Source organism: Tarenaya hassleriana, unplaced genomic scaffold (genome assembly GCF_000463585.1).
Source record: "Tarenaya hassleriana unplaced genomic scaffold, ASM46358v1 Cleome5, whole genome shotgun sequence".
In the NCBI taxonomy this organism is placed as follows: Eukaryota; Viridiplantae; Streptophyta; class Magnoliopsida; order Brassicales; family Cleomaceae; genus Tarenaya; species Tarenaya hassleriana.
In genome coordinates, this window is record NW_010967707.1 from 2,252,837 (window position 1) to 2,280,182 (window position 27,346).

General features: G+C 41.7%; 8 protein-coding genes and 1 non-coding gene across 16 annotated transcripts in view; 6 read left to right on the forward strand and 3 right to left on the reverse strand.

Moving 5' to 3' along the window:
• LOC104826383 (alpha-L-fucosidase 1) overlaps window positions 1-2,218 on the forward strand; it is a 4,338-nt gene extending 2,120 nt beyond the window's left edge. Inside the window, exons 6-9 of one of the 2 annotated variants that reach the window (XM_010559050.2) lie at window positions 32-118; window positions 444-926; window positions 1,031-1,267; window positions 1,349-2,218. In XM_010559050.2, the coding sequence (XP_010557352.1) occupies window positions 69-118; window positions 444-926; window positions 1,031-1,267; window positions 1,349-2,099 (1,521 nt within the window). In that variant the 5' untranslated portion in view covers window positions 32-68 and the 3' untranslated portion in view covers window positions 2,100-2,218. Of the gene's footprint in view, window positions 1-25; window positions 119-207; window positions 927-1,030; window positions 1,268-1,348 lie in introns of those variants that run through there. The other variant, XM_010559051.1, reaches the window with a different exon arrangement.
• A 193-nt stretch (window positions 2,219-2,411) lies between these two features.
• TRNAY-GUA lies at window positions 2,412-2,497 on the forward strand. The gene is given in 2 exon segments: window positions 2,412-2,448; window positions 2,462-2,497. It is a non-coding gene; the product is annotated as a tRNA-Tyr (tRNA).
• Window positions 2,498-3,371: 874 nt separating this feature from the next.
• LOC104826384 (protein NUCLEAR FUSION DEFECTIVE 4) lies at window positions 3,372-5,755 on the forward strand. Its single transcript, XM_010559053.2, has one exon. It carries the CDS (start codon window positions 3,887-3,889, stop codon window positions 5,621-5,623), a length of 1,737 nt encoding a protein of 578 aa, XP_010557355.1. The 5' UTR covers window positions 3,372-3,886; the 3' UTR covers window positions 5,624-5,755.
• Window positions 5,756-7,225: 1,470 nt separating this feature from the next.
• On the forward strand, window positions 7,226-8,414 carry LOC104826385. Its single transcript, XM_010559054.2, has 2 exons — window positions 7,226-7,343; window positions 7,467-8,414. Exons 1-2 carry the CDS (start codon window positions 7,281-7,283, stop codon window positions 8,139-8,141), a joined length of 738 nt encoding a protein of 245 aa, XP_010557356.1. The 5' UTR covers window positions 7,226-7,280; the 3' UTR covers window positions 8,142-8,414.
• A 2,155-nt stretch (window positions 8,415-10,569) lies between these two features.
• Window positions 10,570-12,295, forward strand: LOC104826386 (transcription factor FER-LIKE IRON DEFICIENCY-INDUCED TRANSCRIPTION FACTOR-like). Its single transcript, XM_010559055.1, has 4 exons — window positions 10,570-11,112; window positions 11,427-11,627; window positions 11,892-12,068; window positions 12,168-12,295. Exons 1-4 carry the CDS (start codon window positions 10,660-10,662, stop codon window positions 12,267-12,269), a joined length of 933 nt encoding a protein of 310 aa, XP_010557357.1. The 5' UTR covers window positions 10,570-10,659; the 3' UTR covers window positions 12,270-12,295.
• Window positions 12,296-12,485: 190 nt separating this feature from the next.
• Window positions 12,486-16,249, reverse strand: LOC104826388 (cation/H(+) antiporter 6A-like). 3 transcript variants are annotated; one of them, XM_010559060.1, is made up of 5 exons: window positions 15,928-16,249; window positions 15,076-15,363; window positions 13,973-14,989; window positions 13,233-13,895; window positions 12,486-13,139 (listed from the first exon to the last, which is right to left on the reverse strand). In XM_010559060.1, the coding sequence occupies exons 2-5, from the start codon at window positions 15,352-15,354 to the stop codon at window positions 12,669-12,671; spliced, it is 2,430 nt and encodes an 809-aa protein (XP_010557362.1). In that variant the 5' UTR covers window positions 15,355-15,363; window positions 15,928-16,249; the 3' UTR covers window positions 12,486-12,668. The 3 variants fall into 3 exon arrangements, with proteins under 3 accessions (XP_010557362.1, XP_010557363.1, XP_019059730.1); XM_010559061.1 differs by having other exon boundaries at window positions 15,076-15,390; XM_019204185.1 differs by lacking the exon at window positions 15,928-16,249 and having other exon boundaries at window positions 13,973-14,909; window positions 15,076-15,147.
• A 70-nt stretch (window positions 16,250-16,319) lies between these two features.
• Window positions 16,320-19,971, reverse strand: LOC104826387 (cation/H(+) antiporter 6A-like). Of its 4 annotated transcripts, none has more exons than XM_010559057.1 (5): window positions 19,674-19,971; window positions 18,861-19,240; window positions 17,758-18,774; window positions 17,017-17,679; window positions 16,320-16,923 (listed from the first exon to the last, which is right to left on the reverse strand). In XM_010559057.1, exons 2-5 carry the CDS (start codon window positions 19,137-19,139, stop codon window positions 16,453-16,455), a joined length of 2,430 nt encoding a protein of 809 aa, XP_010557359.1. In that variant the 5' UTR covers window positions 19,140-19,240; window positions 19,674-19,971; the 3' UTR covers window positions 16,320-16,452. The 4 variants fall into 4 exon arrangements, with proteins under 4 accessions (XP_010557359.1, XP_010557360.1, XP_010557358.1 ...); XM_010559058.1 differs by having other exon boundaries at window positions 18,861-19,157; window positions 19,667-19,971; XM_010559056.1 differs by having other exon boundaries at window positions 19,667-19,971.
• Window positions 19,972-20,444: 473 nt separating this feature from the next.
• Window positions 20,445-24,455, reverse strand: LOC104826390 (cation/H(+) antiporter 6A-like). 2 transcript variants are annotated; one of them, XM_010559063.2, is made up of 5 exons: window positions 24,154-24,455; window positions 23,250-23,537; window positions 22,132-23,148; window positions 21,397-22,059; window positions 20,445-21,299 (listed from the first exon to the last, which is right to left on the reverse strand). In XM_010559063.2, exons 2-5 carry the CDS (start codon window positions 23,526-23,528, stop codon window positions 20,835-20,837), a joined length of 2,424 nt encoding a protein of 807 aa, XP_010557365.1. In that variant the 5' UTR covers window positions 23,529-23,537; window positions 24,154-24,455; the 3' UTR covers window positions 20,445-20,834. The 2 variants fall into 2 exon arrangements, with proteins under 2 accessions (XP_010557365.1, XP_010557364.1); XM_010559062.2 differs by having other exon boundaries at window positions 23,250-23,565.
• A 149-nt stretch (window positions 24,456-24,604) lies between these two features.
• Window positions 24,605-27,075, forward strand: LOC104826391 (superoxide dismutase [Cu-Zn], chloroplastic). The gene is made up of 9 exons (XM_010559066.1): window positions 24,605-24,987; window positions 25,583-25,644; window positions 25,749-25,788; window positions 25,899-25,994; window positions 26,091-26,122; window positions 26,214-26,289; window positions 26,422-26,475; window positions 26,747-26,803; window positions 26,904-27,075. The coding sequence occupies exons 1-8, from the start codon at window positions 24,708-24,710 to the stop codon at window positions 26,770-26,772; spliced, it is 666 nt and encodes a 221-aa protein (XP_010557368.1). The 5' UTR covers window positions 24,605-24,707; the 3' UTR covers window positions 26,773-26,803; window positions 26,904-27,075.
• Window positions 27,076-27,346: the final 271 nt, after the last annotated feature.

A 27,346-nucleotide genomic window follows, 5' to 3' on the forward strand; every position in this document is an offset into this window, starting at 1 on the left:
TCCCCCCCCCCCCCCCCCTGAATGCTTGCAGTAGAAAGTGAAGGACATAGCTTTCATCAAGGATCACCATGGCTTCTGGATCCAGATCTTCTGAAAACAACCATGAATGCAGCTCGAGGTAATTGAAGAGATCGTTCTTATCTCTTTACGCATGGGTTCGGACACAGTTGAACACGACATTGACTGTTTGCTTGTGACGTAATACAGAACAAGATATGCAAAAACGTCATCATAAGATTCCCAAACCTTTTACAAGATAACCCAAAAATCATTGGCTTAAGTTATTGTTCTTCCTTTAAGACAAAGACTTTCTTCTTCTCACCTCAGAAGAGAGAGAGAAAGAGTTATAAGACCACCATTGAAGAAGAAGCCTTAATTTCGTGAGAACCCTTTTTCTGTTCTGTAATGTATCTTATCTTCTTCTTCCTCCTCTCTGTGATCAGAACTTCCCATTCTGCCCTCACAAAACCCGATCCTCTTCCCATTTTACCCATCCCTTCCTTCCAGCAGCTCCAATGGCAGCTCGGATCCATGGCGATGTTCCTCCACTTCGGACCCAACACGTTCACCGACTCCGAATGGGGCTCCGGCAAGACTGACCCGTCTGTTTTCAACCCGACCCGATTCAACGCCACTCAGTGGGTCCGAGTCGCCAAGGACTCCGGCTTCTCTCGCGTCATCCTCACCGCCAAGCACCACGACGGATTCTGTCTCTGGCCCTCCGACTTCACCGACTATTCCGTCAGATCGAGCCCCTGGAGACACGGCCACGGCGACGTCTTGGCGGAGCTTGCGGGGGCGGCGTCGGACGCCGGCGTCGGACTGGGTCTGTACCTCTCGCCGTGGGATCGGCACGAGAAGTCGTACGGGAAGACCTTGGAGTATAACGAGTACTATCTGAGTCAAATGACCGAGTTGTTGACAAGGTGAGCTCGTGAAAACACGAAACTCAGACAAAGATCCGGTCTTTGTCGGTTCCGATCAAGTAGGTCGATTTCGATTTTAACGATGAGACTGTCGGTTCTTAAAGGTACGGAGAGATCAAGGAAGTATGGTTGGATGGAGCAAAGGGAGAAGGTGAAAAGGACATGCAGTATTTCTTCGAGACATGGTTCAGTTTGATCCACCAGCTTCAGCCAAAAGCCGACATCTTCTCCGACGCCGGTCCGGACGTCCGGTGGGTAGGAGACGAGGCCGGAGTCGCCGGCTCCACTTGCTGGTCACTCTTCAACCGCTCCAACGCCAAGATCGGTGCCACCGATCCTCTGTGGGTCTTGCTTTAAGCTCTAGCTATTCGCCATAGAAGCATCGTTCTTGAATCTTGATCGTGTTCGTGTTTGTGTTGTAGGTATTCCAAGGAAGGAGATTTCCATGGACAAGACTGGGTACCTGCAGAATGTGATGTCTCGATCCGACCAGGCTGGTTTTGGCATGAAACGGAATCTCCAAAGCCCGCAATTCAGCTTCTGGATATATACTACAACTCGGTGGGACGGAACTGTCTCTTGCTGCTCAATGTCCCCCCGAACTCATCCGGTCTGATATCTGAACAGGACATCAAGGTTCTGCAGGAGTTCCAAGAACTCAGGAACTCGATTTTCTCTAACAATCTTGCTCGGAAGGCTTCTTTGGTTAACGCCAGCAGCACCCGTGGGGATAATTCAAGGTTTGGCTCTGGAAACGTGATCGAAGAAGGAATAGACAAGTACTGGGCACCGGAGGAGAAGCAAACAGAGTGGGAACTGTACTTAGAGTTTCGGGATTCGGTTTCTTTCAACGTGTTGGAAGTTCAAGAACCGATCCAGATGGGGCAGAGGATCGTGTCCTTCCATCTCGAGGCACTTAACAATGGAATCCATCGGTGGGAGAGAGTGGTGAACGGTACGACCGTCGGATTCAAGAGGCTTCTGAGGTTTCCTAGGGTTCAATCCCGGTTTCTGAAGCTTGTTGTGGACAAAGCTAGAGCCGACCCGCTTATCTCATACCTCGGAATCTACATGGATAACGTCTCTGTTCCGAGCTTAAACACGGGTAATGCAACATCACAAGATCACATCGAGATCATTCAAAAAAACAATTCTCGGGTATTCACAGCATAAGCTGCTGGTTGATTGTGCAAGTGCTAAAACTATGTCCTGAAACAAGAACGAGGATATGATATGTTGGGTAACAGAGGAATCTCGTCTTAATCTGATACGCAGGTCTGGGTTTATGATCTTGTGAGTCTGATTCTAAGCTTATAAAAGACAGATTCTTGTGAACAAATATCATTTCTTGAGCCACAACCAAAAACCAGCAAGAGAAGACTTTATCATAATCTAAGATTAATAACGCAAGATGGAACTTGATGCTTATATATATATACCCGGAGTACCTAGCAAATCAACTAAATAATCTAAGCAAATATGCAACCGACCTTAGCTCAGTTGGTAGAGCGGAGGACTGTAGTGTGTGCAGATAAATCCTTAGGTCGCTGGTTCGATTCCGGCAGGTCGGATTTTGCTTTGTACTCTTTTTATTTGAACACGTGTCAGATTCTGTTTGGCCTGAAATCGTTGACCCCTTGACCAACCAGTCAATGTTTTCAGACCTAGTCTCCAACACAGCCGACGTGGCATCTCCTGCTTTATCGGAATTTAAAAACAAATTGTTGACTACATGTTTTTTTTGGCTACTCCATGTTTGGGTTCCAATTAAACAAAAATAAGTATATTTTATTATCTATTTTTTCAAAATTTTATATTAAAAGACAAAAGATGACGAGGAAAACAGGATATTTAAATAAATAAAGGGAAAAAATGAAAAAAAATCTCGAAAGATATGTGGTGCACCTAAAAAATGCATGATCCTGAAAATTAGAAAGATTGATCAGAATGGTGGTTTTAAAACGGAACATAATTTTTATTTATAGGAAATGACAAAAAAAGTAGATTTCATTATATCGATATATTTACTTAAATATAAGAGCAGCAATTGTATGCTCCAAAAATTTTATTCGTTCATATAAAGAGATAGATCTGGAGAGATTAAGGATAGTTAAAGCAAAAAAAAAAGGCTATTAATGTGATAATATGGAAATTTAAATGAAAATAGATTGAGATTTTAATGAATGGCCATTTCTCGTAAAGGGAAAAGAGGGTATCTTCCTCGTAATTTCCGTTTTTTTTACTGTTATCAACATTATTATGAAAAAATAAACAGGAAATTAATTTGGATGATAAAATTATACGTAAACAGCCTAATTTAGTAAACAAAAAAATTATAATCCTAAAGAAGTGGAAACTATCTGAATATTGTAATTGAAGGAAAATGCTTGAAATAGGATAAAGACAGAACATGCGGCTTGATACCAGAAAACACAGAGTTGTGCTGGATGCACAGTTCTTTGAATCCGTCTCTCTCTCACTCTGAGAAAATAAACGCAGGACAAAACTGTAAAAAATCTGCAGAATTTGACCCGTTTAATCCTTTTCCTGATCCATGGACAGTTGATTTATCGGGCAAAAATAGATAAGACACCGTTTTTCTTCACCGGGTCTCGTTTGCATACACACATACATGTGTGTGTATGTATCTTCCCTGATCTCGTTTGTAGCCCTGAAACTCTCTTGTGCTCACCCTTTTTCTGCCCAATTTAAAGGAGCCATCTTTCAACTTATTTCAGTTAAATTTCTCACAAATCTCATCTCTCTCTATGCCCATCTTCATCATCCTTATAAGCAAATCCTGGGTCTTCGTTATTTCCCCATTTCTCGCTCAAGAACGTTAACGTCATAAAGATTTGCTCTGTTTCTCCTCGAAAGTTGTAGAGATCTGATACCTTAATCTGTTTCCGACTCTGCGGAATCGAACCCAAAAGAAAAAAAGAAAAGAAAAGGGGGATTCCATGGGGAAAGGAATAGAATCCGGAGAAATCCCCAGATTCGTGGTTCATCTCTTCAACGGGAGATGGTTCATGGTGTTTGCCTCCTTCTTGATCATGGCTTGTGCAGGTGCGACTTATCTCTTCGGAACTTACTCCAAAGAGATCAAGGCCACGCTTGGTTACGACCAGACGACGCTGAACCTGTTAGGGTTCTTCAAAGATCTCGGAGCCAACGTCGGTGTCTTGTCCGGTCTCATCGCCGAGGTCACCCCGACGTGGTTCGTCCTCCTCGTCGGCTCGGCCATGAACTTCGCTGGGTACTTCATGATTTGGCTCGCCGTCACGGGCAAGATCGCTAAACCCAAGGTATGGCAAATGTGTTTGTACATATGCATCGGAGCGAATTCCCAGAACTTTGCCAACACGGGCGCTCTCGTCACTTGCGTCAAGAACTTCCCAGAGAGCAGAGGCGTTATGTTGGGATTGCTCAAAGGTTATGTGGGCCTGAGCGGCGCTATAATGACGCAGCTTTACTTAGCCATCTATGGAACTGATTCGAAATCTCTGATTCTTTTGATCGGATGGCTACCGGCTGCGATTTCTGTGCTGTTTGTGTATTCGATCAGAGAGAAGAAGGTGGTGAGGCAGAAGAACGAGCTCAATGTGTTTTACCAGTTCTTGTACTTGTCGATATTCTTGGCACTGTTCCTCATGGCCATGAACATTGCTCAGAAGCAAACCCACTTCTCCAAAGCCGCTTACACTGCAAGTGCCACCGTTTGCTGTGTCTTGCTGTTTGTGCCTCTTTTCGTTGCTGTGAAGCAGGAGATTGATGTTTGGAACATGAAGAAGCTGCCCGTCGAGCCCCCGAGCGAGCTTAAGGTCGAGAAATCGAAACAGATCGAGTCAAGAACCGATCTACCAGAAGACAGAACAGCAGCGAAGGGTTACCTAGAGAATTCCAAGAAGAGATCGTGTTTCTTGACAGTGTTTGATCCACCCCCAAGAGGTGAAGACTACACGATCTTGCAGGCATTGTTCAGCATAGACATGATCATTCTCTTCCTCGCCACATTCTGCGGTCTAGGCTCGAGTTTGACGGCAGTTGACAACCTCGGACAGATAGGAGAATCCCTCGGATACCCGCCTCATACCGTGAGCTCATTCGTCTCCCTAGTCAGCATATGGAACTATTTCGGGCGAGTATTCTCGGGATACGTCTCGGAACACCTGCTCGCCAAGTACAAACTCCCCCGGCCGCTCATGATGACGTTAGTCCTCCTGTTAAGCTGCCTCGGCCACCTCCTCATCGCGTTTCCATTCCCGGGGTCAGTCTACATTGCGTCAGTCATCATAGGCTTCTCTTTCGGGGCGCAGCTCCCGCTGCTCTTTGCGATAATCTCCGAGCTTTTCGGGCTGAAATACTACTCGACGCTTTTCAACTGCGGGCAGCTCGCCAGCCCGCTCGGATCGTACATTTTGAACGTCCGGGTAACGGGAATGCTGTACGATTCGGAGGCTATGAAGGAGCTGGCGGCAAAAGGGTTAAGACGTGAGGATGTGAAGGACTTGACTTGCATCGGAAGGCAATGTTACAGGTTGCCGTTTGTGGTTTTAGCCGCGGTAACTTTCTTTGGATCTCTTGTGGCTTTGGTTCTTACCGTGAGGACGAGAGAGTTTTACAAAGGCGACATTTACAAGAAGTTCAAGGACAGTTCCGATGAGATTGAATTGGATGAAGCAAGCAGAAAGCATTGATTTTTATTTTTATTTATTTAAATTGTTCGGTCTTTTTTATAATGTTGAAAGAGAGCATTTCTTCTGTTTATTGAATGATTTATAATTATCAGTGAATGTGATGATGCTTGGATCATATGATTAGTATTATTAATAATGTTTGTATATATATATTTTTTAATATATCCAAGAACATTAACGATACACAATTGTTGATATTCGCTATAAAACAATTGAACATTAACAATATACGTTTGTTAATATATCATGTGATGAGTATGGCATCTCATACTAATCATATGATGTGTGTGTGTATATATATAACTAATGCATGGTCACAAGTCACACAGTGTCAGCTGTCATGCCATATTTGAGTCTCACCAACCATTTAATTTCATAATTTTCCAACAATTTTAGAAAAAAAATTCATTCTCAATCATTTTTTTTAATATAAGTATATCATACACATTATCAAAATAATTTATTTTACAGATCACCATATTTAAATTCTATAAAATAACTGCTTGAATTTTAATTGAATTCGAAATTAAGTAATATAAAAATAGAAAAAAAATGGCCTCAATATATGATAACACTAACATAATCGAACATAAATTACAATTTGTTCCTATTTGATATTAAGGGTGTAAATCTAGAAAAATCTAGAAATAAAAGGGCGCACAGGGAAAATATTTTTATGTATCATTTTATTTTCTTCTTTTTAGGGTATTAATTAACAATGATAATGGCACCGATTGGATGGGACATAAAGGGTTTGGTGTCTATTTTATTTGTTCACTTTTGAAAATTTTGTTCACCCTTTCTCCTTTTATATATATATATATATATATATAATTTGCTCGACTCCAACTTCAAGTCACGGATTCTATATGGATAAATAAATAGTAAAAAAATCAATAAATAGTGGATTTTGGATATCATAACGTAACCTATCTTTAAAAAAACAGCTATTCAATTCATAATATAGCTAATAACTATTTTATGAAATATCCAAAATCTGATATAGATTTATATAGTTAATTAGATCATGTCATTGACCCAAGAAAATAATCCAACAAATTCATGGTATGTGTTGATCCGTGATTAGCGAAATAAATCCATAAAAAAAATTACACACGCTCGTATAGAAACACACGTGAATGACTGCAAGAATGTGTAGAAATGTGATCAATTAAAAAGTAAAAAAAAAAACGGTAAGTGTAATTTAACAGAATGTCGCAATAAATAAATTATTTATATGGGCGTATGATTTTATGTGCATTAATATGCACGGGTTGTTGTCTTGTTGAAACTTTTTGTTTGTTTATTATTAGGGATTAAAGGAATCGAGGAAGAAATTATAAGATAATAATATTAAATTCTTTTACCTTGAAATTAAAAAGGAGATATTACATAGTATTTGCTCATTGCTCCATGCTCTTTATAACATATGGTCAATAAAGATTCTCCATTATGGGAAAAAAAAAGCTTGTAGCTTTGGACATTTTGTGTTTTCTGCCCCAACCCTTTATGACAAAAGTAAAAAAGTAAACACCCAATGATACATAAAATGCAACACACACATATATATATATACACACATGCACATACACACATATACACGCAAAGTAACGACCGACTCTCTCTCTCTCTCTCTCTCTCTCTCTCTCTCTCTCTCATGGAGAAGATGGAGCATGAGCAGAGTTCTCTTCTAAGCTGGGTTTACCAAATTCAGGGCAAGGTACAAACATCGTTCTTTTTGTCTGAAACTACTCAATCTACTTCTGTTGCCGACAAGTTTCTTCTGACTGATTCTTGGGAGGATGTTTTTTTTTTAAAAAATGTTTTGGGTGTTTGGTGACAGACAATGGAGGAGCTAAGACATTCGCTTCTGTATACAACACTGGAGCTCGAGCAGACAAGAATTGCTGCACGAGAAGAACTCAATGCGAGAGAGGACCAGTTAATGGAGCTCAGAGATCTGCTCGACAAAGCCATGAAGGAAAGAGACGAAGCTCGAGAGAACTGCCAGAGGCTTGTTCTCGACAAGAAACTACTGTTCCAGCAAGGGGTTTCGAGCACTAACGAGGAAGATCAAGACCCAACCAGACGAGGAAACGACGAAAACGTTAATGGGTTTTCCTCTTCAGACGGGGAAGAGAGCACCGTCTCGTCGTTCGACCCGCCAAACCAGATTCTGCAGCCATTGCTGCCACAACAGTGTCTTCCATCGTCACCAGAAATGGCGGAAATCGAGTTGGCATTTGCTGAAAGACCATTACCTGAAAAGGGGAAGCTTTTAATGGCGGTGATGAAGGCAGGACCGCTCCTTCAGACTCTGCTTCTGGCGGGGCCACTTCCTCAGTGGCGACACCCTCCACCTCAGCTCGACTCTATTGAAATCCCACCAGTAACCATTTCTCCATCGCTGCAGTCACAGCTTCTGCAACGCTGTGGGAATCTCAACAGGAAAAGGGTTCTAAGCAACGAGTGTAATTCCCCGAGAGAGACCAAGAGTCAAAGACTCGTCTTCCCCTGACGATTTAATACCAAACGAATCAAACCCATTAGTCACATTGGCTCCATCATGTGAATCCTGAGACTGAATCCCACGAGGTTTGTACATAAACAGCATTCCATCCCACTGTTCTTCCCCGCTGTCGCATTTGAGCTCCCATTACGTGAAGCAGGGCATGTTTTGCTTCTTTCAAGTGTTTCATTAGAGATTGCGAAAGCATTCAGGCTCCAAAGCTATCGTTTTACACTCTGAGTATGCATCTGTTTATGCTTTTAGTGATCTGTTACTTACTAATGATTCACCCACTAAAGCAAATATCTTCTGATGACAAACAAACTAATTCTACTCGCAAATTTTCTCAAAGCGAAATGAGATGTTTTTAATGATTCTTGAACTCCTGAACTCAAGGGTGAGAGTTCTCGTGGATCAACAGCAGTCAAAGGTTAGAGCTTTTGCCGCTGTCCAGACTGAGAGTTCTTCGAGTGGTGGGCCGACGAATATGTGGCCGTAAAACGCTGTCTAAATAGAAACCCGTCTTGGTAATTAAGCCGTGAAGCAGAAAAGGGGAAATCTCAGCTTGTGAAAGGGACATATGTTCGTGCTTAATTGCTCACTGCTCTGTGATTAGCTTCTTTTAATTTGAGATCATACTAATTAGTGAAAATAAAAGAGAGCCTAATCTCATAGGCTCTGAGTTTTCCGTGTTCGTTCCATCAGTTTCGGTTGGTTTATCTATTCCACACGGTTTTTCGATTACCATATATTGTCCGATCCGCGGGATCAAACGGTGGCCAACCCGAAAGATTGTAAAACGGATTTTCACCCAGCCTAATAATGCAAATTATCATTTACGTAACAATGTATGGAAAAAACATTATATGACTCGTGAAATTTGTGGCATAAAAACAAATTATCACAAAATTTTATGATAAAATTATTTTATTTGTGAATTAATTAAGTAGATAAACATTGGCAGGTTGTGACCTGCATTTTGCACCCCGTCACGGAGCTGAAAAGAAAAATACGCATTCTTTAAATATTTATTTGATTAAAATTTAAAGAGTTTAATTAATTAATTATCTATGTATTAAATCGTGACGGAGAGGGTCCGTGTTAGGCCACAGGACAGTTAGACATGTTTTGTCATTATCTTTGGATTCCGAGAGTTTAGCTTAACCATCCCCATCTCCCATTTTATTTTCTCCCTATATATATATATATATATATTTGTCATTTCTGCAAATACTGTCATATGTTAAGAAAAGCCAAGTAATCAGACAATTAAAAAAAACAATTTCTTAACTTATGTCGTTTGATGTGATTAGGGCAACAGGCTTTCATATTAATTGATATAAAAAAATATTAATATATATATATATATATATATCACTGTATTTTTTCTGTTAATTACACTTGATCCATCATTCACGGGAAAAATCCGAAGCCGCATTTAACGTGCTTCTTTTAGGTTTCGTCTTCCCTTAATGACAGTGGATTATCTCAACACGATTAGTATAATGAAATCCGTCATTAATTAATCTTCTCTACAAATTATTACTTATAATTTGGGGTAATTTATTATAAATTAAACCCACCCTCCGATCTATCATTGAGAACGTGGTGACGCCATACTCTCTCTTCGTATTCCTTCCACACAAGAACAAGTAGAGTATATACACACACACACACACAAATTAATACTACAAATTACAACATAGATTATATCGTTAAATTGTAATAGATGACAACTACATGTACATAGACGCTTGTTAGTGTATATTAATAAAATAATTTTATAAAACTATTACCTAATAGATAATAAATTATATCCCCCACAAAAAAAAGGAAACTCAATGGATATAAAAACCCTAAAAAAATTTGTGACTTCAACTCTTCATGCAACTCGACAAACAAATGATTAGAAGCAAGTGTCAAATTTATTCTTTTTTAAAAGTTAATTTGATCATGCATGACATAAGCACACGCATTAAGTAAAATTAGGGCGAAATCTAAACTATTATTTAAATTATAATATAAAAATGAAAAAAATCTTTTGTTGGATTCGATTATATTTGAACTATTAAAATTAGATTTTTTTAAATAATTTTATTAAAAATACTTGGTTATCACGAGGAATGGTTTGATAATAACTTATTTAAATATTTACATTTTCATTTTCATAAGAAAAAGAATAAAAAGTGTTAGAAAAAAATATACTTGACGGTGTGAATAGAATCTAAACGCAATTAACTAATTCATAACCTGAAATTGTGGCAAATGCCTTGCTACTCTCTAGGTTTAATTTTTTCTGGAAACGGTCCACCTTATCTATTAATAATTCTAACACTCACTTAATGTTATAAAATACATTATATTTATTCATAATTAGACAACGATTAAATGTTTTTGTCGAAAGTATTTTTATTTTAAAAGTAATTTATCATGCATTTAAATCTCCAATTGGCTTCGTCGATCATCTCAATGTCAGGAACTCGAAGAAGCTTTTCCTCTACGAAGGGAAGCACCAAGAGAGCAACCCATGGATGGAAGAGTCAACCCACTATCGAACATCAACGACATTGAGTTGCATGATATTCTCTTCGACCCAAATTTCGACCAGTTCATAAATCTCGTAAGGGGCGATCAACCCGTTGACAACCCGGTTCCCGGATTCGATTTGGGTTCGGTGAACTCGTGTTTCATAGATGAAACCCAGTTTGGTCTGAGACCTGCAGACGAGTTGTTCGACGAATTGCCTGACTTTGATTCCCATGTTGCCGAGTCATTCCACAGCTTCGAGGGCGAGAGCGCGAAAGCCGGCGATGATGATTACAATGACTGCGACGATTCTTCGGCGACGACGACGAATCTAAATTCGGGTCGTAAGACGAAGACCGATCGGTCGAGGACTTTGATCTCTGAGAGGCGGAGAAGGGGTCGGATGAAGGAGAAGCTCTACGCATTGAGGTCTCTGGTTCCTAACATCACTAAGGTATTCATGGACTTGATTGTGTTAGTGTCAGAGATCTTTGGCATTGATGATAGATTAAGCATAGAGATTTACATTCCATGGATTTTAGTCACAGGTTTATAACAGAATTCATTCATGAAACTTTAGTCCATTTTCATGGCGCCTAACAGAGGAAGTTCAATGGATTGCAGAAGAACACACCATAAAGTTCAAAACTTTTGCTGATAATGTAGCATTTTATGAGAAAACAGTGCTGAAACTATACGTAGATGATGATCTGAAAGTAGGGTGTGAGAAATGGATGAATAATGTTAAAAGGATTGAATATCTTGCAGATGGACAAGGCCTCCATAGTTGGGGATGCTGTGTTGTATGTGCAAGAGCTGCAATCACAAGCCAAGAAACTCAAAGCCGAGATTGCGGGCCTCGAAGCTTCGTTAAACGCCGCTGAGCGATACCAAGAGAACATTCCAAATGCTCAGAAGGACCATGGTGGTTGCGGCCACAATCTCCATGTCTGCAAGAAAATCACCCAGGTAAGGGAAGTGCTCATCAACCGAATGAACGCATTTATCCCTTCTTGTTTGGTCTCTTTGCCTTTCAATTGCCTAAGCTCAAACCCACTTGGCTACTTGTCTGAATTAATTTGAACGAACGGTAGGATTATGGGTTCCGACCAGAGCTTGAACGGAATCCTGGATAACATCTCGTTAGTTGGCATCTCTCTTCTGACATGGATCGAGTTCGAGCTCTTGGTCCATAGATACTATTCACGATAATTAGATCTGTTTTATTCACAGATGGATGTTATTCAAGTGGAGGAAAAAGGGTTTTATGTGAGATTAGAATGCAACAAAGGAAAAGGTGTTGCTCCATCACTGTACAAATCTCTGGAGTCTCTTACAAGTTTTCATGTTCAGAACTCCAACCTCACCTCTACTTCTGCTGACGGATATCTTCTAACATTTACATTAGATGTAAGAAAAATCCACCCTTTTCTTTTTCTTAAACTTGTATTCTTTCTTGGGTGAGAAAATGTCTAATTTTTACAAGGAATCTTTGGTTGGTTGGAACAGGGGACACGTTTTGAACAGAGCCTGAACTTGTCCAACCTGAAGCTGTGGATAACAGGATCGCTTCTGAACCAAGGATTCGAATTCGTCACTGCAGTGACATGAAATCTTGAGTTAACTTACAGAAGCAGAAGAGGAAACCAGGTGGAGACGAAGGCAAGCAGTGTCATAAAGAAACTGTTTCTTGGGGTTCAAGAAAAGCAAATAACGTCTAATGCCTGCAAATGTGATGCCAGCATGTAACGATATATCGAAAGTTGCATCTTCCCTTGGAGATTATGCGACCAAGAAATTGTAACTATTATCAATATTGGGCTTTAAGACGTCATCAAAAGTTAACTTATCCAACAAGTAACGCATGTATATGTTTACATGAGATGAGAACTTAATCTGCAAATACAAAGATTAAAACCCCATAACTACACCTAATTCTAATCTAAAAACACAAAAATATAATCATTAAGAACAAACAGTAAAGTAAAAAAAAAAACGCAAGGGCTTTTTTTAGTATCTGTCATCTGTGAAATCTTGATGTTGCACCACCAACACAGAAGCCCTAGTAGGAAAGTCCTTGGAAGCTAACAAATCTCCAACGGTTCCTAATTCCTCGAACTCAGTCCATTCACTGATCCCTCTCGTTACGACACAGTCTCCTCCACTGCTTCTTCCGACTATAAACAAGTCGTAGCCGTGGGCCATCGAGCGTAGGATCACCGACGTTTCCAACCCATCTGATACCTCTCTGTCGATGTACGTTACTGGATGATTGTTACCCACTTTTGAACCATCAATGTTCATTTCCATGATCTCCTTCCGATCCATGAGATCCTGCATATTCCCCATGGATTCCGACAGCGAAGACTCGGGGATAAATCGGAGGAAAGTCAGGCTTATCTCTTTGTTCATACGCCTCATTCGGTTGGCTAACGCTAGGGCTTCCATGTCGTCTTTTCCGCCCACGAATATCAAGCAGACCTGCAGCTCGGAAAGTGACAGCACATTCAGACAATGATTCACATGACAGAACAGGATATATGAACACACTCACTGTCATTGTATTTTAGGTACCTTGCAATGGGAATCCGTCATTTGTGGGTTCCAGATGGGCTTACGGTAGACGAGGATTCCAACCGAACAAGGGGCTCGTCTCAAGATGTTACGGTTGACATTCCTCATGGTAACGTCATCAGATACGATGGCTGACCGGTCAACAGACCATGTACGGTGAAAAGGAAGAAGGATTAAGGACAAGCTCTTGGCCAGGGCAAGCCAGCAAATGTCCTCATGCATGTGTTTGGCAATGGAGAGAGAAGTGAACATGTACAGAGACGTCGAATCAGAGAATTTCTGGTTGAAACATTTGAAAGAGGCGATGACATTGTCGGAACAAGACTGGCTTCCGACCGCCGGTTTCTGGACCTGGTGGGAGATGAAGTTAGGAGTTGCCCGACCCACGAGCTCGATGAGGTGAAGGACATAGCATGCCACTGGTGAATGCTGTGATGGCTGAAAAGCTTCAAGGAGATTGATCATGGATGTTATGTGATCAGGCTTGTGAATGCACACGAGGGTCTGGAGTTCCGAGTCATCTTTCAGGTTCACTAGGTTTCTTCTACCATAAGAGCGGAATTTTTTTGACGGGTCATGCAAGAGTTCAATGGCGAATGGTATAAACAGAGAGTTCAGGAGAATAGCTGTGGCCGAGATTGTGAAGATCTCTGGGTGCAAAACCTGAAAGCGAACATTGAGGTTGACATACGAGGAGCAAAAGGCATACACTTTAATGAATTGAAAGAGAAAGCTTTTACCTTTAGTTCAACAGAGGATGTGAAGAAGGCAAGCTCGAAAAATCCCTTGTTACTCAGAGCAAGGGCCAAAATAATGGAGTCTCTCAAAGGCATTCTCGTAGCAAATGCAACTATTATGGAGGTAATGAATTTCGTAGCAGACAAGAGCAAAATCATGGAAATGGCCTCGTAAACTCGACCCTCCATATGCGTAAAATTCTTGATCTCCCCTATTAACCACTGTAAATCTACCTGCATAGCAGTGAGCGATCCAAAGAGCGGCAAGATAATGCCGAGATTGAAGCTCTCGAATCTGTGTACCAAAGCAGACCCCAAGGGAGGCCCGTCCGGGATTGCCCAACCAAAAACAAATGAACCGGCTGGGCCAAACTCTCCCAATTGGTGCCAGTAATGAAAAGATAAGAAGGCGAGCAAGAGAATGGCATAGATGTAGAAATCTTTGACGGGTCGTCCTTCTGGTGTCTGTCTGATTACCCAGAACATAGCTGGTTTTACAAAGAAGAACATTGAGGCGAAGAACACACAAGCAGCAACCGTCTGCAAAATGCCCAAAGCCTTACCCCACAATAACACGAAGAGGAAATGAACGACAAAGGCCACCAAGTCAGTCACCATTGCTGAAGACAGTGCAATCCGTCCAAACTCTGAGTGGTTGATCTTGAGATCTCTCAAGAGCGTATCGATGCTTGTGAAGGGTGATACGCTATTCATGAATACGATTGCTCTGTATTCAAGCACCGTCAACCTCATTTTCCCTGTTCTCTCTCTAATTATGAAAAGGATGGAACCAAAAAACAACGGCACTGCCATTGTTGTAAACCCAATCAGGGTAGATTTCTTTCCCATCCTTGTGAACGTCTCAGCGTCCATAGTCACACCTTTCAGAAACCAATAGAGGACAAATCCAAATGCCCCAAGGGTCTCAGGGATCTTCGGTCTGTAGTCATCAGGTAAAAAGATCCTATGAATCAAGGAATCTTGGCTGAGGTATGAAGCTTGGCTTAGGACAAGCCCCGCCTTTGACAACAAAGACATAACATTTCTCAGTTAACAACACAGAATAATATCATAATCTGTATATTTTTCAGAGGAGATAAACTTACGAGCATCATGCAAGCGAATTGGGGTATTCTGAAACCCAACTTCTTGCACAAGACGTAAAAGAACCGCCAGAGCAAGAACACTGACAGGACCAGAATCTCGAGATTTGGAAGAGGGTACTCCCAAAACCCGGCTCCTATAGCTTTGAAATTGAATCTCTCCCATATACCAAACGAGTTCACAGTGGACAGATCCGTTAGGCAGAACCGAGACCCGTCCTCGCTCAGGGCGTAGCCTCTCCATCTCAACTCCTCCCACCACGTCATGTTTATTGTATCCATGACCGTAAACTACACAGATCAAGACAAACCCCAACGCTGATGAACAAAAACAGAAGAAAATCGAAGATTATTTTGCGGGGATTTTTGTGTGTTTGATCTCTGGGGTTTGAAGGTGAGGGAAGCAATAAAAGAGGAGTAGCGGTTATGAGTTTAAACAAATACACTCCATAATTAAAAGAATGTCAGCAACTGCCTACAACATATTCAAATGCAAGAAGTCATAAATAGCAGTTTTCTACACAGATATTGCAGCACTCTCTACCTCTTTTTTTTTACGGAATCATCACTAAGACAACACAACAAAAACGGTATTATCTGAACATTCGATAACAGAAACCCCAAGCTGTCCTAATTTTTTTAGGGTTTTTATTGTATGAATTCTCCTTCCTCCGGCACTTTCATGAATATCTATTTCGGTGATTTTGCGATCTTTGGAGTTTGGGCCATCACTTGATTTTCTACAACCACAACGCCCGTCTCATGCGGACGCAGTCGCAAACTTCGGAATTTAGGTTAAAGTGACAAATTTTGCTCATATGTAGATGAACACTTGCAGAGATAACTAGGATTTACCGCATAGAGAGCCAAAATCCACTCGCCGGCCTGAGACGACTGCCGACTCTCCGCCGGAAACCGTCGTCTCTCCCGTAGTCATGCTATATATGTCTCGATCTCTCCGATTTCCACAATTTGCGGCGAGATTCGCGACGGGAATTAAGGGCGATAGCGATGGCAGGCCAAAAGGGAGAAGCCGAGGAGGCAATAATGGAGGGAAATCCATGAGCGAGGGAGAAGAAGAGGGGGAGGAGGAGGAGTGATAACCGGCGGCGTCGGTTTAATTTGCAGAGAAAAATTATTTCGAATTGAAAGAAAAGCGACAAGTTAACGTATGAACAGGATCACTTGTGAACCAAGGATTTGAATAGTTAATAAAAATTAATATCATCCTCACAACTCCATCAAAATACGTGAAGTCAACTTATCCGACAAGTAACATATGTATACATTTTTACAGAAACTGAAACTGCAAATACTACACCTAATTCTCTAATCCAAAAAAAATAAAATAAAAATACAAAAAACGCAAGGGGTTTTTCTTTAGTATCCGTGATCTGTGAAATCTTGGTGCTGCACCACCAACACAGAAGCCCTAGTGGGAAAGTCCTTGGAAGCTAATAAATCTCCAATGGGTCCTAATTCCTCGAACTCCGTCCATTCACTGATCCCTCTCGTTACGACAGAGTCTCCTCCGCTGCTTCTTCCGACTATCAACAAGTCGTAGTCGTGAGCCATCGAGCATAGAATCACTGACGTTTCCGACCCGTCTGATACCTCTCTGTCGACGTACGTCACCGGATGATCCTTTCCCACTTTTGAACCATCAATGTTCGTTTCCATTATCTCCTTCCGATCCATGAGATCCTGCATTGAGCCCTTGGATTCTAACAGTGAAGTCTTGGGGATAAATCGGAGGAAAGTCAGACTTATCTCTCTGTTCATTCGCCTCATTCGGTTGGTTAACGCTAGCGCTTCCATGTCGTCTTTTCCGCCCACGAATATCAAGCAGACCTGCAGCTCAGAAAGTGACAGCACATCCAGACAGTGATTCACATGACAGGACAGGATACATGAACACACTCACTGTCATTGTTTTCTAGGTACCTTGCAATGGGCGTCCGTCGTTTGTGGGTTCCAGATGGGCTTACGGTAGACGAGGATTCCGACCGAACAAGGGGCTCGTCTCAAGATGTTGCGGTTGACATTCCTCATGGTATCGTCATCAGAGACAATGGTCGACCGGTCAACAGACCATGTACGATGAAAAGGAAGGAGGATTAGGGATAGGCTCTTGGTTAGGGCGAGCCAGCAAATGTCCTCATGCATGTGTTTGGCAATGGAGAGAGAAGTGAACATGTACAAAGACGTTGAATCAGAGAATTTCTGGTTGAAGCATTTGAATGAGGCAATGACATTGGCGGAACAAGACTGGCTTCCGACCGCCGGTTTCTGGACCTGGTGGGAAATAAAGTTAGGAGTTGCCCGACCCACGAGCTCGATGAGGTGAAGGGCATAGCATGCCACTGGTGAATGTGCTGATGGCTGAAAAGCTTCAAGGAGGTTGATCATGGATGTTATGTGATCAGGCTTGTGAATGCACACGAGGGTCTGGAGTTCCGAGTCATCTTTCAGGTTCAATAGGTTTCTTCTTCCATAAGAGCAGAATTTTTTTGACGGGTCATGCAAGAGTTCAATGGCGAATGGAATAAACAGCGAGTTCAGGAGAATAGCTGCGGCCGAGACTGTGAAGACCTCCGGGTGCAAAACCTGAAAGCCAAACATTGAGCTTGACATACGAGGAGCAAAAGGCAGATACTTTAACGAAATGATAGAGAAAGCTTTTACCTTTAGTTCAACAAAGGACACGAAGAAGGCAAGCTCGAAGATTCCCTTGGTACTCAGAGCAAGGGCCAGAATAATGGAGTCTCTCAAAGGCAATGTCACAGCAAATGCAGCTATTACAGAGCTAATGAATTTTGTTGTAGACAAGAGCAAAATCATGGATATGGCCTCGTAAATTCGACCCTCCATACGTCCTAAATTTTCAGTCTCCTTGAACAACCATGGTAGGTCCATCTGCATTGTTGTAAGCGATCCAAAGAGAGGCAAGATAATGCCAAGATTAAAGCTCTCAAATCTTTGTACCAATGCAGACCCCAAGGGAGGCCCGCTCGGGGTCGCCCAACCAAGAACAAACGGTCCGAGTGGACCAAACCGTCCCATTTGGTGCCAGTAATGAAAAGATAAGTAAGCGAGTATGAGAACAACGTAGATGTAGATATCTTTGACAGGTCGTCCTTCTGGTGTTTGTTTGATTACCCAGAACATAGCTGGTCTTATAAAGAAAAACGTCCAGGCGAAAAACACACAAGCAACAATCGTTTGAAAAATGCCCAAAACCTTATCCCACAGTATTGTGAAGAGGAAAGTAACGACAAAGGCCATCACGTCAGTCACCATTGCTGAAGACAGCGCAATCCGTCCAAACTCCGAATGGTTGATCTTGAGATCTCTCAAGAGTATATCGATGCTTGTGAACGGTGATACGCTATTCATTAATAAGATTGCTCTGTATTCAAACAGCGTCAACCTCATTTCCCCTGTTCTCTGTCTACTTGTTAAAACTATGGAACCAAAAAGCAATGGCACCGCCGTTGTTGTAAACCCGATCAGGATAGCTTTCTTTCCCGTCCTTGAAAACGTCCCAGCGTCCATAGTCACGCCTTTCAGAAACCAATAGAGGAGAAATCCAAATGCCCCAAGGGTCTCAGGGATCTTCGGTCTGCAGTCATCAGGGAAAAAGATCCTATGAATCAAGGAATCTTGGCTGAGGTATGAAGCTTGGCTTAGGACAAGCCCCGCCTTTGACAACAAAGACATAACATTTCTCAGTTAACAACACAGAATAATATCATAATCTGTATATTTTTCAGAGGAGATAAACTTACGAGCATCATGCAAGCGAATTGGGGTACTTTGAAGCCCAACTTCTTGCCCAAGACGTAAAAGAACCGCCAGAGCAAGAACACTGACAGGACCAGAATCTCGAGATTTGGAAGAGGGTACTGCCAAAACCCGAGCCCTATATCTTTGAAATTAAATCTCTCCCATATACCGAACGAGTTCACGGTGGATGGATTCGTCTGGCAGAACCGAGACCCGTCCTCGCTCAGGACGTAGCCTTTCCATCTCAACTCCTCCCACCACGTCATGTTTATTGTATCCATGACCGTAAACCCCCGACACTGATGAACAAAAACAGAAGAAAATCGAAGATGCTCCAAGATTATTTTGCGGGGTTTCCGTTTCTGATCTCTGGGATTTGAAGCTGAGGAAAGCAATAATAAGAGTAGCGGTTATGTGTTTGAACAAACACACACCATAATAAAAGAATGACAGCCAACTGCATACAACATATTCAAATGCAAGAGTCATAAATAGCAGTTTTCCACACAGATATTGCAGCACTTTCTCTCTCTCTCTCTCTTTTTATGGAACCGCCACTAAGACAACACAACAAATACCCCAAGCAAAAAGAGAAAACTTTCTCCAGTCCTCCCTCTGGCGCTTTCATAAATATCATGTGAATATGATTTCTCTTCTTCTCCTAGAGTCTATTTCGGTGATTTTTCTATCTTTGAAGTTTGGACCATCACTTGATTTTCTACAACCACAACGCCCGTCTCAAGCGGACGCAATCGCAAACTTCTGAATTTAGGTCAAAATGACACTTGCAGAGATAACTAGGTTTTACCGCTTACAGAGCCAAAATCCACTCGCCGCCCTGAGACGACTGCCGACCTCCCCGACGGAAACCGTCGTCTCTCCCGGTAGTAATGCTATATATGTCTCGATCTCTCCGATTTCCACAATTTGCGGAGAGGAGAAGCCGAGGAGGTAATAATGGAGGGGAATCCATGAGCGAGGGAGAAGAAGAGGAGGAGTGCTAACTGCTAACCGGCGGCGTCGGTTTAATTTGCAGAAACAAAATGGTTTCGATTTAAAAAAAAAAAGTTACCACCATCTCAATTTAATTGCCACACTTCTTCTCGTGTTTTGATATTATATCAATTTGTATTTAAATTAATCGACTATAATGATTTATTATTTATATTTAGTTTTTTAAAAACTACATTTTTATTGGATATAATTATAAAATTACGATATGTATCGTTTTTTGAAATCTAATTTTTTTTAAAAAAAATTTATGTGTTGAATATCTGTGTCAAGTTCGCAAATTCATTTATTTATTTGGGAAACTATGGTTAGATATATTTTCAATTTTAAAACGAAACAAATTGTAATTACTTGAACTCATAACAAAAAAAATTCTTCAAAAGACGCCCAGATGAGATCATTCATATCAAAACGCATACTCAAACATCACTTGAAATGGCCAAGAATGGGCCTATCATTTCCTCCGACAAATCATTAAACATAACTATACAATGTTTGAATCGTATGGGACATGTACATCAACATCAACATCGCTTTGGTCCCAAGTTTATTTGGAGTCGACTGCAAGGATTTTTCGTTTCCATTCATTTCGATTTTGAATTAACTCTTTCGAAATTTATAACAATTCCAAATCGTTTCTAATTACACGTTCCCGTTCCCAAGTAAGTCTAGGTCTAACCTTACTTTTTCTCTTCACTCTCATTACTATACTCTCCACTTTTCTTTTCTAACCGATGCATTCATCGGTCTGCGTACCACAAATATACATTTAAAAAAAATAAAAAGAATAATCCACGTACGTTTGATGTCGAGGAAGTCGACGGAGACCATATGAGGGCTTTCATGGCATACCCGAGATAGATCCGATTTCGAAAATTCCCGAAAATCGCTTATATAAATCTCCTCGTCTAAATCCCTGTGTAAAAAGAATCGGACTGGGAAGTAAAAGAATCGCCTACGGGTTTCTATCTGTGATCTCTGAAATCTTGCTGCTGCACCACCAACACAGAAGCCCTGGTAGGGAAGTCCTTTGACGCTAATAAATCTCCAATGGGTCCTAATTCCTCGAACTCCGTCCATTCAGTGATCCCTCTCGTGGCCATTGAGTTTCTCCCGCTGCTTCTTCCCACTATGAACAGGTCGTACTCGTGGGCCATCGACCGCAGAAACATCGACGTCTCCGACCCATCCGACACCTCATTGTCGAGGTACGCTACCGGATGATGGCCTTCCATGTCGAAACAATCGTTCCTCTCCATGATTTCCTTCCGGTCCATGAGATCCTGCATAGTCCCCTTGCTGTCCCACACGGATGTTTTCGGGATGAATCGCAGGAAAGTCAGGCTTATCTCTCTGTTCGTACGCCTCATTCGGTTGGTTAACGCCATGGCTTCCATGTCGTCTTTCCCGCCCAAAAATATCAAGCAGACCTGTAACTCGAAATCCACAAAAAAAAAAAAAAAATCAGACACTAATTCACATGACAAACAACATAAGACATTGTTCATTAGTTGGAGCTTTGAGTACCTTGATATTGGAATCCGTCATTTGTGGGTTCCGGAGGGGCTTACGGTAGACGAAGATTCCGACCGAACAAGGGGCCTGTCTCAAGATATTACGGTTGACACTCCTCATGGTATCGTCATCAGAGACGATGGTCGACCGATCAATAGACCATGTACGGTGAAAAGGAAGAAGGATTAGGGATAGACCCTTGGTCAGGGCGAGCCAGCAAATGTCCTCATGCATGTGTTTGACCATGGAGAAAGAGGTGAACATGTACAGAGATGTCGAGTCAGAGAATTTCTGGTGGAAGCATTTGAAAGAGGCGATGACGTTGTCGGAACAGGACTGGCTTCCGACCGCCGGTTTCTGGACCTGGTGAGAGATGAAGTTAGGAATTGCCCGACCCACGAGCTGGATGAGGTGAAGGACGTAGCATGACACTGGTGAATGTTCTGATGGTTGAAAAGCTTCGAGGAGGTTGATCATGGACGTTATGTGATCAGGCTTGTGAATGCACACAAGGGCGTGGAGTTCCGAGTCGTCTTTCAGGTTCAATAGGTTCCTTCTTCCGTAACAGCGGAATTTTTCTGACGGGTCGTGCAAGAGTTTAATGGTGATTGGTATAAACAGCGAGTTCATGAGTATAGCTGTGGCCATGATCGTGAAGACTTTCGGGTGGACAACCTGAGAGCAAAAAAATAGGGCTTGATATACGATGGAAGATACTTTTTTTGAACTGAAAGAGAAAGCTTTTACCTTTAATTCAACGAAGGACACAAAGAAGGCAAGCTCAAAGATTCCCTTGTTGCTCAGAGCAAGAGCAAGGACAATGGAGTCTCTCAAAGGCATTCTTACAGCAAATGCAACTATTATGGAGCTGATGAATTTCGTAGCAGACAAGAGCAAAATCATGGACATGGCCTCGTAAACTCGACCATCCATATGTGTAAAGTTCTTGATCTCCCCGATCAACCATTGTAAATCTACCTGCATAGCTGCGAGTGATCCAAAGAGTGGCAAGATAATACCAAAATTGAAGTTCTCGAATCTGTGTACCAAAGCAGACCCCAAGGGAGGCCCGTCCGGGATTGCCCAACCAAGAACAAACGACCCGGCTGGGCCAAACTGTCCCATATGGTGCCAGTAATGAAAAGATAAGTAGGCGAGCATGAGAACGACATAGATGTAGATATCCTTGATGGGTCGTCCTTCTGGTGTCTGTCTGATGACCCAGAACATAGCCGGTCTTACTAAGAAAAACATGGAGGCGAAGAACACACAAGCAACAAGCGATTGCAAAATGCCCAGAGCCTTATCCCACCGTATTGCGGAAAGGAAAGTAATGACAAAGGCCATCATGTCAGTCACCGTTGCTGAAGACAGTGCGATCCGTCCAAACTCCGAGTGGTTGAACTTGAGATCTCTCAAGAGCGTATCGATGCCTGTGAAGGGTGATACGCTATTCATGAATATGATTGCTCTGTATTCAAACAGTGTCATCTCCATTTTCCCAGCTCTCATTCTGATGATGAAAACGATGGAACCCAAAAGCAATGGCACTGCCATTGTTGTAAACCCGATCAAGACAGACTTCTTTCCCGTCTTTGCAAAAGTCCCAATGTCCATGGTCACACCTTTCAGAAACCAATAGAGGAGAAATCCAAATGCCCCAAGGGTCTCGGGGATCTTCGGTTTGTAATCATCAGGGAAAACGATACTACGAATCAAGGAACCTTGGCTGAGAAGTGAAGCTTGGCTTAGGACAAGCCCGGCCTTGGACAACAAAGACATAACATTTCTCAGTTAAATCAATCCAAAAAAACCAGACAAATAAGATCATAATCTGTATTTCTGTTCAGAGGAGATAAACTTACCAACATCATGCAAGTGAATTTGGGTATGCGAAAACCCGACTTCTTGCACAAGAAGTCAAAGAACCGCCAGAGCAAGAACGCGGCCAGGATCATAAACTCGAGATTGGGAAGAGGGTACTCCCAAAACCCCATCCCTTGAGCTTTGAAAGTAAATATCTCCCACATACCGAACGAGTTCACAGTGGCTGGATTCACCTGGCAGAACTGAGACCCGTCCTCGCTCATGATGTAGCCTCGCCATGTCAACTCCTCCCACCACGTAATGTTTATCGTATCCATGACCACAAACTACACAGATCAAGGCAAACACCCAACCCTGATGAACAAAACCGAAAGTAAATCGAAGATTATTTGGGGTTTTTATGATCTCTGGGGTTTGAAGCTGAGGGAAGCAATGATAAAAGTCGCGGTTATGAGTTTGAACAAACAAACTCCATAAATAAAATAAGTACAACCACCAACCTAAATGGTATTCAAATGCAAGAGTCATAAATAGCAGTTTTCAACGCATATTTTGCACAACTATATCCATCCATTTCTCTTTATACGGAATCAGATTCAAAAAAACGGTGTAAACTGAACAGTCAAATAACAAAAACAGAAACCCCGAACAAAAAGAGAACAACTTTATCCAGTTGTAGAAAATTTTTATGCATCTCTTATATATAGTCAACCACAATTTCGTGATATATGACTTCCCCTTCTGTTATGATCAATTTACGGATATACGATTCATCTTCCTCTAGAATCTAATTCGATGATTTTGCTATCTTTGGAGTTTGGACCATCACTTGATTTTCTACAACCACGACGCAATCGCATACTCTGGAATTTAGCTTCAAATGACAATTTTTGCTCCTAATCTATATATAGACGAACACTTTCAGAGATAACTAGGGTTTACCGTTTAGAGAGTCGCAATCCACTCGCCGTCTCGAGACGGCCGCCGGAAACTCGTCTCTCCCTGCAGTAACGCTATATCTCTCTCTCGATCTCTCCGATTTCCACAAATTGCGGCGAGATTCGCGAAGAAAATTGCAGGAGATTGCCATGGCGGGCCAAAAGGAGAGAAACCGAGAGAGGTAATAGTGAAGTGAAATCCAAGAGTGAGGAGAAGATGTAGTAGTAGATGGAGGAGGAGCGCATCGATTTAATTAGCAGGAAAAAAAGGAATTTGGTATTAGATAATTTATCTTAAATTGAATTTAGGTATTCAAATTAAAAATGCCTAATTTGAATTTGAATTTGAATTTGAATTATGGAGTATTGATTTTTTTAATATAAATTTTTGAAAATTTGACTGATATTTTATTAGATTATAATAAAAGCAATATATTGGATGTTCTTTGAGAGATACAAATCAACACAAGAAGATTAGATCAAGAAGGCCCAAGCCACATCTCATTATCTCGTTTCCCGAGAAAGAGCTCGTCCAAGAACGCTCAAGAAAGTTCAGTCATGGCTGCTCAGTCAATCCTCACATGCTCCTTGCCTTCTCGACCTCTCTTCTCTCCGTCGTCGAAACCCCAATCGCTCGTCTCCTCTTCTTCTTCTCCTCGTCTCCCCTCCTCATTCCGCGGCGTCTCCATTAACCTCCACCGCTGCCGCTCGGTTTCCTTCTCCGGCGGATCTCCGGCGAGATCGCTCACCGTGGTTGCGGCCGCGAAGAAGGCTGTGGCGGTGCTCAAGGGCACCTCCCAGGTTGAAGGGGTCGTCACTCTGACCCAAGGCGACGACGGTCCGTCTCTCCTTCCCCTATTTCCTTGTCGCATTCATCGCCATCTGAAATACCGCTTCTCCTCTTGGTTTCTCTCTTTTTTTCGCAGATTTGGTTTACATTTCGAGATGGGTTTTACGGTTTTCTGAATACTGTGCCGTTTGTTAGGTCATCTGTTGATTCGCATTATCTAGGTCTTTAGTTTCGGTATGCGTCAGAATTTCGTGGTTTCTATGGAGAATGTAAATCTTTCTGGATTTGTGTTCATGCTGGATTTGCAGATGGTTCGATGAAAAGATTAAGCTTTAAGAATGTACCATAAGCTTGTGCTATGCGCACACAAACCGGTGGTTTTGAACTGTTTGTCAGAGCTCTGTGGTTTATGGCAGTGTTCAACCGATGTGCATTTCTGCTGGGAAAATGGATATAACATAAAGATTTATGCTTTTAGAGGTTAAAGCAGAACTGGATTTGTGTTCATACTTGCTACTTGAATGTTTTCCATTGGCTTGTATCTGTTACGGAAGTGTTTGTGGTATGATATTGTCTCCATGTCTTGTTGAATTCAATTGGGTGGATGAACTGAGAGATACACATTCTTGTTCATGGTAAACAGGTCCGACGACCGTGAATGTTCGCATCACCGGTCTCACTCCAGGGCCTCATGGATTTCATCTCGTAAGGGTTCCTATTATCGTCCTTCTTCTGTTTCTTGCATTCCGTTAAATCGGCAAAACTTTGTGATAACAGTGCTCAAACACTTTCTTCCATGTGTTTTCCAGCATGAGTATGGTGACACAACAAATGGATGCATCTCAACAGGTTTTGTACTTTCTCTTCTGAAATGTCGAGATTTGATGAAGATTGATCATACGATTACCGATTCTTGATGTGATTTTTTCCATGTTAATCTTGTTGTGATGATTTGTTAGGAGCACATTTCAATCCAAACAGCATGACACATGGAGCTCCTGAAGACGAAATCCGTCATGCGGGTGACCTGGGAAACATCATCGCCAATGCCGATGGTATCCAAATCCTCATTAAACTTTTGACGTATACTCTTTCATCTTTGATAATATGTCAATTCACTGAACTGGTCACCGGTTTTCTAAACGCAATAGGAGTGGCAGAGGCAACAATTGTGGACAATCAGGTTTGTCTGTGACATATTTCTTATTTATTCGCTTTAATAAGAAGGGTCTGTCTTATGGCAATCAGTGGCGAGACTAAATCCAATTATACAGATTCCTCTGAGTGGTCCAAATTCAGTAGTTGGAAGGGCCCTTGTGGTTCATGAGCTTGAGGATGACCTCGGAAAGGGTAAACCCATGATACGAAATTTCAATTCCGTGATACGAAATGAAGACTGCCCTTTCCAAGCTTGTAAAACTTTTCTCGAGCGTTTTTTTTTGTTGAGTAAATGCCCACTTCTCTTGAATTTCAAATGTGTAGGTGGACATGAGCTTAGTCTAACCACGGGCAATGCTGGGGGAAGATTGGCATGCGGTATATCTGATCTTATCACCCCTTCTTTACTACAAAAACTCGGTTTTCTTTTCGTTATGTTCTTCGCATCGCATCTCATAGAAGTTCAAGCATATAGAACACCTTAAACCCACTATATGGGTCACAGGCGCCATAGCTCTTCACCAGACTTATTAGTACGATCCCTTTTTAGCATCAATCTTTCTTCTGCATATAGAGAACCACTGTAAAAACCGATACGTTTTCACGATGTCTCAACCTTTTTGTACGACGGGACGGGATTCTTGTGCAGGTGTGGTTGGATTGACTCCTCTGTAAGTCTCAGTTTCGGCCACTGCTATTACTACGGGTACGTATCCTTCTCGTAGGTGTGTGAGTTTCTCTTGTAATGGACAGACACTTGCTCTGTGGACTTAGTTTTATTCTCGCACTGTGTTTTTGTGGGACAGCAAAAGGGGTTGGATCTGGGAACATGATCTGTTCTGTTCTGTTTGATTTTGAACTGATGAGCTCGTAATGAGATATGAGCCAAACCGTTAATGTTATATTGATAAGTTAGATACCAACTGCCACTAACTGTATTTTCAGAATGTGTTTATTTGGTGGGACATTTTGATTTTACTCTTTGTAGTAAAGATCCGTGCTTAAAAGCCCATTGCAATTAAATGTAACAATTGTTTATTTTTGTTGTAATAAAATAAGATAAGCTCGTTCAGGACATAGGGTTCAGATTTAAATTGATAAGAGCTTGGGGATCAAAATAAAAATAAAATGTGATATTGACTTAGGATTGAGCATGATTAAAATACCAACTAAGGATCATTAACCCCAACTAATTCTGTCGTTAATTTGAAGCTGTGATTATGAAAATTTAATAATTGTTTTGTGTCCA

Bases quoted from the DNA above. Each gene is read 5' to 3' on its own strand.
- LOC104826384 (XM_010559053.2), top strand. From the start codon at position 3,887: ATGGGGAAAGGAATAGAATCCGGAGAAATCCCCAGATTCGTGGTTCAT.
- LOC104826385 (XM_010559054.2), top strand. From the start codon at position 7,281: ATGGAGAAGATGGAGCATGAGCAGAGTTCTCTTCTAAGCTGGGTTTAC. The intron at 7,344-7,466 runs GTACAAACATCG...GTTTGGTGACAG, and splicing joins TTTACCAAATTCAGGGCAAG to ACAATGGAGGAGCTAAGACA.
- LOC104826386 (XM_010559055.1), top strand. From the start codon at position 10,660: ATGGATGGAAGAGTCAACCCACTATCGAACATCAACGACATTGAGTTG. The intron at 11,113-11,426 runs GTATTCATGGAC...AATATCTTGCAG, and splicing joins TGGTTCCTAACATCACTAAG to ATGGACAAGGCCTCCATAGT. The intron at 12,069-12,167 runs GTAAGAAAAATC...TGGTTGGAACAG, and splicing joins TTCTAACATTTACATTAGAT to GGGACACGTTTTGAACAGAG.
- LOC104826388 (XM_010559060.1), bottom strand. From the start codon at position 15,354: ATGGATACAATAAACATGACGTGGTGGGAGGAGTTGAGATGGAGAGGC. The intron at 13,896-13,972 runs GTAAAAGCTTTC...GTTCGCTTTCAG, and splicing joins CATCCTCTGTTGAACTAAAG to GTTTTGCACCCAGAGATCTT. The intron at 13,140-13,232 runs GTACCTAAAATA...TCCGAGCTGCAG, and splicing joins TGACGGATTCCCATTGCAAG to GTCTGCTTGATATTCGTGGG.
- LOC104826387 (XM_010559057.1), bottom strand. From the start codon at position 19,139: ATGGATACAATAAACATGACGTGGTGGGAGGAGTTGAGATGGAAAGGC. The intron at 18,775-18,860 runs GTAAGTTTATCT...TTGTTGTCAAAG, and splicing joins AATTCGCTTGCATGATGCTC to GCGGGGCTTGTCCTAAGCCA. The intron at 16,924-17,016 runs GTACCTAGAAAA...TCTGAGCTGCAG, and splicing joins CGACGGACGCCCATTGCAAG to GTCTGCTTGATATTCGTGGG.
- LOC104826390 (XM_010559063.2), bottom strand. From the start codon at position 23,528: ATGGATACGATAAACATTACGTGGTGGGAGGAGTTGACATGGCGAGGC. The intron at 23,149-23,249 runs GTAAGTTTATCT...TTGTTGTCCAAG, and splicing joins AATTCACTTGCATGATGTTG to GCCGGGCTTGTCCTAAGCCA. The intron at 21,300-21,396 runs GTACTCAAAGCT...TTCGAGTTACAG, and splicing joins TGACGGATTCCAATATCAAG to GTCTGCTTGATATTTTTGGG.
- LOC104826391 (XM_010559066.1), top strand. From the start codon at position 24,708: ATGGCTGCTCAGTCAATCCTCACATGCTCCTTGCCTTCTCGACCTCTC. The intron at 25,645-25,748 runs GTAAGGGTTCCT...TGTGTTTTCCAG, and splicing joins GGCCTCATGGATTTCATCTC to CATGAGTATGGTGACACAAC. The intron at 26,290-26,421 runs GTAAACCCATGA...TCAAATGTGTAG, and splicing joins TGAGGATGACCTCGGAAAGG to GTGGACATGAGCTTAGTCTA.